General features: G+C 36.6%; 1 protein-coding gene across 1 annotated transcript in view; it reads left to right on the top strand.

Moving 5' to 3' along the window:
* LOC306865753 (contactin-associated protein-like 4) overlaps positions 1-13489 on the top strand; it is a gene marked incomplete at its 5' end in the record, with an annotated part of 151290 nt that overhangs the window by 87967 nt on the left and 49834 nt on the right. The window contains one exon of the mRNA XM_079410522.1: positions 13315-13421. Within this exon, the coding sequence (XP_079266648.1) occupies positions 13315-13421 (107 nt within the window). The remainder of the gene's footprint in view (positions 1-13314; positions 13422-13489) is intronic.

The raw sequence follows: 13489 nt of genomic DNA, 5'->3' as shown, positions 1-13489 counted from the left end.
TATACTGCAGGATTGATTGTGATTGTGTTTCTGTCCTGTTGACCTCTGTCAGTGAGTGTTTGCTTCATTTGGCTTGATGCAGAAATTGCTTTCTTTTGCTTTGAGACTGCAGTGAATCTCCTGAAGACAAAGCTGTTTTTGTGACAGATTTTTTTTTCTGTGTGTTTGATGGCGCTAAATGCGCTGCTGTGACCGAGCGTTCATAGTGAAGGGGATGCCGTGGCACACACTCGCGTCTCAAGTGAATATTGTTTTTGGTGCCACTCGATGCAGATGTGGATGTGTTGTCTCTGAAAGCTGCGTCGCCTCCGGGTTCTCGTTTACATTCTGAAAGGTCCCGCTTCTGGGATTGCTGTTTGTTTAAACGGTTTATTGTGTTTTTAGTGATGTTTGCAAAGCTGTTGCAGCATAGAGGTAGTGATCATTCTGCATCGTTTGTGGCATATCTCAAATTGCATGGCTTGTTAAGGAGAATTGTTCTTTTACATTTCTTTTACATTTTTAAATTATTTAAAAATATTACACATTATTTTTAATTTGAAAAATATTTTTTGTATTATTTAAACTAATTTAAATTTATTTAAAATATTAAAATATTTGTGTTCATTTATATATCACACTTAATCACCTTTGATGTTGTGAAAACACAAATGTTAATTTAATAACACTGGTAAATGATTTTTTTTACATGTAAATTAATGTATATTTAACAATTCTCAGAATATCCATTTTTCATACTTTACACTGTAAAAAATTAAGTTTTAAGTAAAAAAAAAAAGCTAAATAAAAATGATTGCTTTACATTTTACAAGAAAATATTATAATATTATTTCACTCTCTCTACTTTGTTTATTTTTTTATTATTTTTTAAAAAATTTCTTATTTAATTAATGTGTTGCTCTTTCTTTGCAATTAATTGTGATATTTCTGCCAGTTTTTCAGTGTACATTATAATGTTACATTTTAAAAGACTGATTTTAGTTTTTTAGTGTTTTAATTTTTTTTTTATTGTGTTAGAATTTTATTGTTTGTTTTTGTCATTTTTAGTAGTTTGTGTTTTTTATTTATTAAATTTTTAGTTTTTACAGTTATATTTGATTTATTTTCAGTTATTTTAGTACATCAAGTGAAAATAAATTGAAATACAATATGTTGCAATTAAATTTTGAACATTTTGTAAAGTTAATTTTATTTTATTTCAAGTAACACATTTTTTAAATGGTTTTAATTTTAGTTTTCGTTAACTGTACTAACCCTGGTGCAGTTATAACAATCAGTATATTATCACTCAGTAATTATCGCTCTTGATGTGAACAGGATGCTATGCATGTTCTTTAACGCTGTGTCCCGCAGACACTTGTGCTTACGCACTGGCGTCACTTTCACACTCGTCCGGTGGCTGGAATGGAGCTCTCAGCTCTCATTAACGCACATAGTATTATTGAGTCCGCAGGCATGAGGCGAGGGCAGACCGCGGGTGACGTTCCTCTCACTCTATGCAGAAACAGCAGCTCCACTGTGAGGGTTATTACCTCTGCTAAAGGCCTGTAGGTTGAGCTCAAATAACATTGCTGCCCATAACTAAGAAATATGGAATGGCAGTGGCTCTCTTTGGCTTTACATGTGCCCCATGTGAACCCATGGGCCCTGTGCAAAATGATTGTGGATCAGAACGAAGCTGAGTGCCTTTATTAACCCCACATCAAATGAAAGCAGGTGATGGAGATTTACTGCTAATCATGGAACCGGTTTTACTGATGAGATGCGCATGACAATCACATGCGATATATCATCCAGCCCTAGTATATAGTACGAACACTGTGCACAGTATGCACATTAATTTGTATGCATTGATACTGTATGCAATGCACTAGACTTGACCTGCCATCTCTAGTATGATAAATGAATGATTAATAAAATAAAATAAAAACATCTGAATAATTCATTAGCATTTGAAGTCTTTTGAATTTAACAGAATTTTCTGCTTCAAAGAACAACTAAATATAGGCTGTAGTGAAATAAGTAATTTATTTAATTATTTATTTATTTGTAAAAAATAAATAAATAAATACAATTCCTGACTATGCACAATTATATAGTGGCTGCATTTTTTTAATCATCAGAACAGTCTTGAAATGATAATGACTTGCTCTAAAAATTGTGCCGAAAATAGTACTTAAAATAACTATTTTATTTTCAGAAAATATTAATCATTGAAGCATCTGAAGCCTTTTGAATTTAACACAGAACTGTCTGCTTCAAAGCACATGATATCCACAACAAAATATATGTATTTGGATTAGTCATTTATTTATTTAACTTTTCAGCTATGCACGATTATATAGTCGCATTTTGTTATTTGTATTTAGCATGGATTTTTATCCTGCTGTTCACAAATCATGACCCATCAGAGCAGACTGGAAATGAAAATAAAACAGTCAAAACATTGCACAAAAATAGGATTCAAAACATAAAATAACCTTAGTTTTCCTAAGAAGATAACCAGATGTCAGTTACAGCTTTTGTTTTACATGTTATTTTCAGAAACTAGTTTTCCGTATGGATCCGCTGTTGAGTTTTGTGGTGTTAAGTAAGGCCGGCGCCGAGCTGAAGGTTGACCTGAGGAAGTTGTTTTGTTTTGCAGTGACGCGGGAGGAGCGCTGTGTGATGTAGTGCTCACTTTGACTAAAAGCGCTGAGTAAGTGTTATTGTAAAGGTGAATAATGGACAGAATAAAGAGGAGTTTCTGCACTGTCGACTCTTTCACTGAATCTCAGACTCGCACTCCTCCTCACCTCACTGAAATACAGCGGCTCTGTGGAGGATCATTACCAGCGCTGACAGGAAGTCCCGCCCATCCGTTTAAAGAGCCAATCGCATTATTGATTTGAGGGTTTCTTACAGAAACATATAAGACCTGTTTTTATTCTGTCACCTTAAGAAGTGCATAGCCACAAAAGAAACCAAACAAAAGAGGTAATGAGTGTGAAGTGCTGCTATTTATCATGCACACTGTTGAGTCGCATCCATTCATATCCTCTCACTGTGGTAAAAGAGCCTCATACCCAGAGATCCTGTGTTTTGTGTTTAAGCAGAACTGCCTCTTTATTCCAGCAAATGCAGCGCTGCACGGGTTTGAGTCGCTAGTCTCGTTCTGCCGCGTTTCCTGCTCTACTGCCCCACTAATCATCCACCTGTCCTGCACTAATTCTCATTTTGCATTTTACTAGTGCACTTGTATTCCACTCCATTGTTTTAGTGTCACCACTAATTTTGTATTCATTCAGCAGGAGTTGAAAATGTTTGGTTTTATTTAAGAAATTAATATTTCTATTCAGCAAGGGTGCATTAGATTGATCAAAAGTGACAGTAAAGACAAACATAATGTTACAAAAGATTTTTATTTCAAATGAATGCTGTTCTTTTGAACTTTCTATTCATCAAAGGATCATGGAAAATAAAATCTATCGGTTTCCACAAAAATATCGGGCAGCACAACTGTTTTCAACATTGATAATAATCAGAAGTGTTTCTTGAGCAGCAAATCAGCATATTAGAATGATTTCTGAAGGATCATGTGACGCTGAAGACTGGAATAATGATGCTAAAAATTCAGCTTTGATCACAGAAATAAATTGTATTTTAAAATATATTCAAATAGAACACAGTTCTTTTAAATTGTAATAATATTTCACAATTTTACTGTTTTTACTGTAAACTGGTGAGAAGAAGAGACTCAAAAACATTAAAACATCCCAGACATATACATATATAACATATATATATGTATATTGTGTATATATATGTATATGTATACACTAGTCATTCTTGACATTAGTAGTAGGAAGAGCATAGATGGAAAACATTGCAGCTTAAACAAATTTAGAAACTATAACTACAACTACCATAGTTATAATAATAATAATAATAATAATAATAATAATGATGAAGTAGACACTCTGATTATTGCACATGAATCTAATGCTGATTTGAAAGAGCCACAGGTATGAATTAACTCAACAGTTTTGTTGAAGCTTAAGCAGGTGCTGATGGCACCGGAGCAGTGCTGCGTCATGAGTCTTTACAGTAAATTAAGTCTTTGTCGTTCTTTTCAGCACAAACACGCCTCCTTTGTGTGCAAATGAGTCTTGTGCCATATTCACTAAAGTCAGCGTTATTTGCCTGCTTCAACTAACATTGGGCTTTTAGCAGCCACCTAAAGCAAGAATAAGAATTTCATTTGATGTTTTAAGCACTTTGCGTTGATCATGGCAGCAGTAATTCATTAAACAATGATCAAACATTCTTATCCAAACATGCAGTAAAGTTCATCATGCTTTCTGCATTTTAAAGAGCTGTTTTGGGTGTCTGGATCACTGCTGTACAGTCACAGTAAATATGATAGATCGTGGAATTCAGAACTGACCCACAAGATAGGAAATTGCTGTATGTTTATTAGTCTCGTTAGGTATTTTGCAGGTTTATAATTGTCAGTATTACCAACTTCAGCTTTAAAGGAATAATTCTCTGAAAAATGAACATTTGCTGAAAATGTGCTCATCCTCAGACCATTCAAGATGTAGATGAGTTTGTTTCATCATCAGATTTGGAGAAATGTAGCATTACATCACTTGCTCACCAATGGATCCTCTGCAGTGAATGGGTGCCGTCAGAATGACAGTCCAAGCAGCTGATAAAAACATCACAATAATCCACAAGTAATCCACACCACTCCAGTCCATCAATTAACAACTTGAGAAGACAAAAGCTGTGTTTTTATCAGAAACAAATCCATCATTAAAATGTTTTTAACTTCAAACCATCGCTTCCGGCTAAAATTTGAGTCTATAATCAATAATATTGCTTTTTACACTGAAAAAAAGTAATCTAGTCTGAATCAGGAGATATATCTGTACAGATCAAGAACCAAATACAAACCAAAACAGTCCAGAACAGCGCTAAACAAATATGTGGGTGAATTTTGATTTGAGAAAACAACATGGACTTTTCCACTGGAGGAAGCCTTATTACGGATCATGGATTCATATTTTGTTATGTTAAAACATCTTAATGATGGATTTGTTTCTATTAAACACGCAGCTTTTAACTTTGACAGATGTTATTTGATGGACTGGAGTGGTGTGGGTAATTTATGGATTATTGTGATGTTCTTATCAGCTGTTTGGACTCTCACTCTGACGGCACCCATTCACTGCAGAGGATCCATTACTGAGCAAGTGATGCAATGCTACATTTCTCCAAATCTGATGAAGAAACAGACTCCTCTACATCTTGGATTGCCGGAAGGTGAGCACATTTTCAGCAAATGTAAATTTTTAGGTAAACTATTCCTTTAAATGAGCATACGTTCGATGTTGGGGAGTTGAAGCATTGCATGTTGTGCATCTCTCTTCCCGCTGTTTTCTGCTGATGAGGTCGGTTGAAGGTTGCATCATTGGCCTGGCTTCTGTCCATCCTAATTTCCTCTGCTTGACCTTTGACCCCCAGGCTGGAGGTGTGAGTCTGTCTCTTTCCAGCTCCTGTCAGGTTTCCCCTGCGGCTGAGGAAACACATCAAGCAGCGGCGTCGAGGTGCGTGCTGTTTCCCCGCACCTGCTGCACTTGTCTTTCAAGAGGTGACTTCAGCTCAGCGGGCCGCCGTTGGTTGTCACCTCTCTGTGATTAGGGTCACGCCGCGCGACCTTTGGCTGCTGTCGAGGAGAGTTGAGCATCGGTGGAGGGATGGGAAGGGCAGCACGGGGCACGTGCGTTTCGACACCATCAAGCTGCTGCTCAGAGCCGCTGTGGCATTTGTTCTCAGAGCTCGCTGTCTTCGCACACATTCTGCTTGAATAGATATATTTTCTGTTCTGTCCTGCAGCAGAGGCGGTTTTTATGTTTGATTTTATTGTTCACGAGCCGAACGCCGCATTGAAATTCCTCTGATTTTCTTCACCACAAAACATGCTGACTCCTTTCAAACTATATTTTGTAGGTCATTTTAGTCTGTTTTTGCTAAATTGATACTATTTAAGACTGAAGGTATGTTCAGGAAATAGGTTACTTTTAAATTCTGTTTTTTGAAAATCTCCCATTGTTTTAGATTCGAAATGTAACTGACAGCGATGATGTCACTGTAGTAATTTGAATTCTGTTTGGTTTTCTTTCTTGCATGTTTCTATCTTCTGCATTAGTTCAAGTTTATTTGTACAGCGCTTTTTATGATACAAATCGTTGCAAAGCAGCTCTACAGAAAATTAAGTTTCCACAATATATTTATATATTGCAGAACCTTAATATATTTAACTTATGGCAAAATTTGGTAATTCTGTATGTTGTCTTGAGCGTTGGCATCCTCTGAGGGGTTGGCATTATCTTTTCTCAGATGTTCGGTCATCTCAGATCATTTAAGGGTTGGATCCAGACTGAAGCTTCTGTAATTCCTAGTTACCACAAGATGTTAATCCCGTGGCAGAAACAGAGAAACAAATAGAGACATAATTAGCGTAGCTGCTGTTCCATCTAAGCAAAATGATTTGTTCAACCCAAGCTAAAGAATAATAATAATGTACATTTGATCAGATATAACTGCAGTACAAGATTATAAGATGCATTATGTGAATGCTTGGCTAAAGAGATGTGTCTTTAATCTAGATTTAAACAGAGAGAGTGTGTCTGAACACCGAACGTTATCAGGAAGGCTATTCCAGAGTTTGGGAGCCAAATGTGAAAAAGCTCTACCTCCTTTAGTGGACTTTGCTATCCTAGGTACTACCAAAAGTCCAGAGTTTTGCGACCTTAGGGAGCGGGTTGGATTGTAGCGTGGTAGAAGACGCGTTAGGTACGCAGGAACTAAACCATTTAGGGCCTTATAGGCTAGTAATTATATTTTGTGAATGATATGGAACTGAATAGGTAGCCAGTGCAGAGACTGTAAAATTGGGGTAATATGATCATATTTTCTTGACCTGGTAAGAACTCTAGCCGCTGCATTTTGGACTATCTGTAGCTTGTTTATTGAAGATGCAGGACAACCACCTAGCAGTGCATTACAATAGTCCAGTCTAGAGGTCATGAATGCATGAACTAGCTTTTCTGCATCAGAAACAGGTAGCATGTTTCGAAGCTTGGCAATGTTTCTAAGATGGACGAATGCTGTTTTTGTAACATGGGAAATATGATTTTCAAAGGACAAGTTGCTGTCTAATATAACAGCCAGATTTTTCACTTTAGAGGACGTAACAGTACATCCGTCTAGTTGCAAATTGTAATCCAAGAGATTCTGTGTACTGTTTTTTTTTTATCTGAATTTAATAGGAGGAAATTATTGGTCATCCAATCTTTTACATTTTTTACACAATCTATTAGCTTAGATAGTTGAGAAGTTTCATCTGGTCTTGTAGAGATATATAGTTGAGTATCATCAGCATAACAATGAAAACTAATCCTGTATTTTCTAATAATATTACCAAGGGACAACATGTATATTGAAAATAGCAGAGGACCTAGGACAGATCCTTGTGGTACTCCATACTTTACTGGTGATAATTGAGATGACTCCCCATTTAAATGAACAAAGTGGTAGCAATCGGACAGGTAGGATCTAAACCATCTTAAAGCCTGCCCTTGAATACCAGTATAGCTTTGTAATCGATCTATGAGTGTGTCATGGTCTATAGCAGGGGTCTGTAATTTGCCGGTTAATTAGAATCTAGTTGTGGTTTCTTAATAAGAGGCTTAATAACCGCCAGCTTGAATGGTTTTGGGACGTGACCTAAAGTTAACGATGAGTTAATAATATTGAGAAGCAGTTGTTCTGCTACAGGTAACAACTCTTTCAGTAGTTTAGTGGGTACAGGATCTAATAAACACGTTGTTGGTTTAGATGCACTGATAAGTTTATTTAGCTCTTCCTGTCCTTTAGTTGTAAAGCACGGCAGTTTTTCTTTGGGTGCGATGAATGAAGCTGAAATACTAGACGCAGTAGAATATACATTTGATATTGTATTTCTGATGTTATCTATTTTATCAGTAAAGAAATTCATAAAATCATTACTATTAAACTGTGAGGGAATATTTAGATCGGGTGGCGTGTGTTTATTTGTTAATCTAGCCACTGTGCTAAATAAGAACCTTGGATTTGTTTTGGTTATTATCTATGAGTTTGCGGATATGCTCTGCCCTGGCAGCTTTTAGAGCCTGTCTATAGCTGGACATACTGTTTTTCCACGCAATTCTAAAAACTTCTAAGTTAGTTTTTATCCATTTGCGCTCAAGATTACAATCTCAAGATTGATCTCAAGTAGAGGTGGTGGGAGTGTTAGCAGCATGCTGTATACTTACCCCGGACTTGTGAGCGTCAGCCCGGGATGTTTCCAGCACGGCTCTCCGCACTCTCAGCTGGGCCTGCTTCTCCACCAGGTCGCGGATCTGCTTCTCCACAGCCTCCAGGTCCAGCTGCACCGAATGCAGCTCGAACTAGTGATAACAAGGCGCTCTGATTGGTTTTGTTTTAGAATGCTATAGGGGATATATTCACACTTTATAGAAACGAAAATGATAGTGTATAAAATAGTTTTTAAGATAGAAAATAGACGATAAAGAATCAACTTGATGGAGCTCAAACTCAAAACACGCAGTCACAAATCAGCGAATGCGTGTAGAAAAGCTATCATAATTCATATGCAAATTACTGAATTGTGATTGGTTTTCTCTTGCAGAAGATGGAATGCAGAACACAGGCATCTTGAGTTTAACTGTTTACCTTTAAGTTTCTACACTTATACTACTAGTTGTGTTTTGTTGTCAGGTTCAGACAGGATTTGGTTTTTCAGTGAAATCATGATCTTGTTTCTCATATTTCTGTCATCTCCAGTTTCCCAGTTGATGTGTCCTTCAGACTGAGATGTTAGTGGAATATCATATTCCCAGATGTCAACCCGTATTCATTAGCCGAGACCTCATTTCTTGAAAAGCATCTGTCCAAATTTATTTAAAGTCAACATGGATTGAAATTGGGCCCTGTTTACTTTATTTAGACAAGTTGCTGGTCTTATTGTGAAATCAGTGCATGTTATTCTAAAAATAATGTTTGCCTTCATAATCTTTCATGAAAATTTAATAGCTTGCTCTAACACATTTTGTTTGTGTACTTGTTTCTCTCCTAAGCATCGTAGAGAAGTAATAAAATGGTCATGTAAAACGTTTTGCACTGCAGTAAACCCTGACTAACATTTTACTTCTATTCAAAAAGAAATTCATATTTTTATTCAGCAGGGATGTATTAAATTGATTGGAAGTGACGGTATAGACAATTAATAATGTTGCAAAAGATTTCTAGTTCAAATAAATGCTGTTTTTAACTTTCAATTTAAAAAATTCTGAAAAATAAAATGTAGCATGGTTTCCACCGAAATATGAAACCGATTTCAGAATTGACAATAATCAGAAATGTTTGTTGAGCAGCAAATCAGCATATTTGAATGATTTCTGATTGATCATGTGACACCGAAGACTGGAATAATGATGCTGAAAATTCAGCTTTGAACACCGCAATAAATTGCATTTTAACAGATATTCCCATAAAAAACAGTTATTTTAAATCACAATAATATTTCATAGTTTTACAGCTGTTTCTGTATTTTTTTTATCAAATAAATGAAGCTTTCGTGAGCAGAAGATGCAAAAAACCTGCAACTGTTGCACCTGCTGAACAGTAGTGTATAAGTGGACTATAGTTTCCCACTTAAAGTCTTCCTTTATAGACTTTTACATTTTTTGTTTATGATTCGTGTTTATTTATCTCAGCTCGTCTCATCAGAGAAAACACAACCGTTTGGCAAGTCGTGCTCGCGTTTATCCTTTCTGTGTGTTTCTCTCTCGGTGTCTGTGTGTCAGTCTGATCATTACTCGCAGTGGCAGATTACAGGAGAACAGAGGAGTCCGGCTGCGCCGCAGCCTGTGTGAAGCCAACTGCCTCGGTTCGCTTGTGTCCCTGCGACGGGCCTGAAAAGCTCTGATGGGATCGCAGCCAGCAAAGAGACACGGCTCTCAGTATGCCATCAGCGTACGCGAGCCAAAAACTGTGGTTTGGGTTTTTTTCCCTTGGTTTGAAGTGTCGTTGTGAGCGGAATGAAAGACACACTCGATCCTGTTCCGATTATAAAGCTACAAAGCGTGAAACCGGAGCGGAGAGTGTATCTGTCCCGACCACCGAAAGCACAAAGAGCATTTGAACGGATCCTTTTAGACCATCATTGTGGCCACAAATGGAAATCTGGTGAAAGATGTGGACTGTAAAGTGAGCGCTGGTAAAGCGAGCATGCAGATCATCCCGTGAGAGTTGGGAGAGGCTGGGAATTGTTTTTCGGCTCAGGCAAGGGCATTGTGAGATGACTAGAAAGGATTCGCTTTACAGAGAGAAATTGGAAGGTGTTTGTGGTCGAAGCAGCTGCTTTGAGTCATTCGGTTAACCTTGCTTTGCTCTCAGCAAAACTTTATTGCTTCTAAATCAAGGCGTCGTGGCATAAATGATTATTAGTGGTGTTTGCTAAGTCAATCTTGAGATTAATGGTGTGATGAAACCTCTAACACAAAGTATTAAAGTTCAGCGTGTGCGTCGTCCTGCGGCGTTTGTGCAGGAACGAGTCCTCAAATCTGCACTGTTGTTATTTCAGGAAGTCATTCCTGTGTTTCAGACGCAGTGTTGGGAGTAACGCGTTACAAAAGTAATGCATTACAGTAACATATTACTTTTTGCTGTAACGCAGTAGTGTAAGGCATTACTAATCAATTTTCAGTAATATTTTACTCGGTACATGTTCAGTAACGCTTGCGTTACAACACACTTTTAGCCCCCGATTTTATTTTATTTAATTTAAAGTCAGGCTCTGACTTTTTTATATCCATAGAGCCGGGCTTCGGACCAATATTCACGTCATAGTTCAGACGCGGCTGTTTTAGGCTTCTCCTTCTCTTTATATTTTAGACATCCATCATGGAAACAACATGAGTCCGTGCTGCAGCGACTGTCAAGACCGACTTGGCAGTGTTTAGTGTCCCGCAGCGAGCCGTCAGCACAGATGAAGAGTTCTGCCTTCAAATACACACAATAAAGCAAAAGTAATTACCATGAATGTGTCCGGGGGAAATAGTAAGGATTCGCCATCTCCTCGTTAGACGCGCCTTTAGAGAGAAGTGCATCTTCACGGATAACGATTATATTAAATAGTTTTTGTTTTTATTTATTTCGTTAAGTAGTAATTTAAAGCTTTCGATATAGATATTTATCATGTCTGTGAGGCATGTATTCGCTGTCTTTCGGTTCATTTTTGTGAAGCGCTCCTGTTCAAGATAAAAGCACAAAGTTTTTTTTAATATTGTGAGTGCACACAAATAAAAGTAGACCCTTTACAGTTACAAATTATGTATTACTCTTATGAGCAAAAATTATGGCATAAGTTGTTTCCATTGAAAAAAAAATTGTAATTGATTGCGCTGGTGCCTCATGTCCTGCGCTTTAGCTTCCACTCTCCGCACAAACTACTGGATGCAGCGCACATTTAGTTTAAAGGTTTAAACATTGTTATATGCTTGAACTGTTTTAATATATCTATAGATTTTATTTTAGGCAAGTCATGATGATTTGAGAAGGCTACATTTATAAAACATAAGCTATGATCAGCCTGCCGGTCTGCTGCTGACCACTTGGTCGTTACTTTAAGAAAGAAAAAAACTTATTTGATGAACAAAAAATGCTCCAAATGTTTTTTTCTAAATGAACTTAATAAAAAGCCGGAACGAAAAATAAACACTTTGTCATTAGGGCAGGGCTCTAGTACATTTTGTCATTTTAGAATGTTAAGTTCTACTTCTGTAGATATTTTGGTGAAAGTAACTCAAAAGTAATACAGGAGTCATGTAACGCATTACAATTCTGAGACAGTAATATTGTAAGGTAAGGGATTACTTTTAAATAACAGTAACAAGTAATCTGTAATGTATTACAGATTGGCAGTAACTTGCACAACACTGTTCAGACGTATTTCAAACGTGTTAGTCGAGGGTTTTTGCACCAAAAACATATATAAGATTACATAAACCCTGCAAAATGTTAATAATTAAAACATAATAGTTTATTTTATAGCTTTCCAGGGTAGTGCTAAATAAAAAAGCAACATGCAATTTTTATGATCCCTCGTTTTTTTAATTATTAATACTTTGCAGATTCTGTGAGATTCTGTGAACTTATGACTAAGTGAAATTTTTCATGCATATTTTTCACCCTCCCTCTGAATTAGTTTTTTGTGCCTTTATATTTAAGACTTCTTTTTTAGTTAATAGCAGTTTGCATGAGTTTATTCCTATTTTCTGCTAATTCTATGCTTATTTTTCAGCTTCTGTCTGAATTAAACAGGCTTTTTTATATTTAAGACTTCCTTATCTACAGTAAATATAGATATCTGATTATAATAATGAAGTAGGCTAGATTATGATTGTGATCAGGCTGCATTACAAGCTATGTAAATGACATTTTTGTTATCTACTTCTTCCAAAGTGATGGTTTGTGTGAAAAACAGACCCAAATTTAAGTCATTATTTGATTAATTCAAATTTAATATCGATTTGTATACTTCAAAACACAATGATGGTCATTTCTTCTGTCGAATAATGTCCTGTTAGTCTAATATGTCCTGTTGCACATTATTTGATTTTGTCTTTTGGTAACACTTTATTTTATGGTGTCCTTGTTACACGTTACATGCACTTACTATTATAATAAACAATACATTATGCATAATTCCATGCGACTAACCCTAAACCAAACCCTCATCCTAACACTAACCCTATAGTAAGAAAATTTGGTTAATTAATATTACTCAGTACTTATATGTATAATTACACTGTAACAAGGACACCTTAAAATAAAGTGTAACCTGCCTTTTTATCTCACAATCTAAGAATAAAAGTCTGAATTGTGAGAGATAAACTCACATTTGAGAGCAATAAGTCAGAATTGTGAGATAAAAATGTTGCAATTACCATTTTTTTTATTCCATGGTGGAAATAAGCTTCCATATTGCCTGTGATTTACATCCAATTCTCATACTGTCAGAATTCCTCCTATATGTCACTAAAAGTGCACCGTTAAAAGTCACTGTTTCCCGCTCCAGGATCAGATAAAGCCAACAGCAAGGTGTTCACTGTCTACAAAGGCTGCATGTGTAATGCTGAATGATTGCACTTCTCTGTATCTGATTGTCCTTGAGATCAAACATCAAATATGATATTTCATGTCCTGTTTTTTTTCCACCAGATGCTCCCCAAGTCGTTGTGAACATGGAGGGAGATGCTCACAGTCATGGAGCACGTTTCACTGCAACTGTTCTGCCACGGGCTACGGCGGAGCGACCTGCCACAGCTGTAAGAACGCCTCTGAAATACAGACCACTTCCTGCACGCACTTCAAACGCTTCCTGTGCACTGATTCC

The sequence above is a fragment of the Barbus barbus genome (genome assembly GCF_936440315.1).
Source record: "Barbus barbus genome assembly, chromosome: 47".
In the NCBI taxonomy this organism is placed as follows: Eukaryota; Metazoa; Chordata; class Actinopteri; order Cypriniformes; family Cyprinidae; genus Barbus; species Barbus barbus.
The sequence above is the reverse complement of the archived record's forward strand: the minus strand, read 5'-3'. Positions and strand labels throughout refer to the sequence as shown.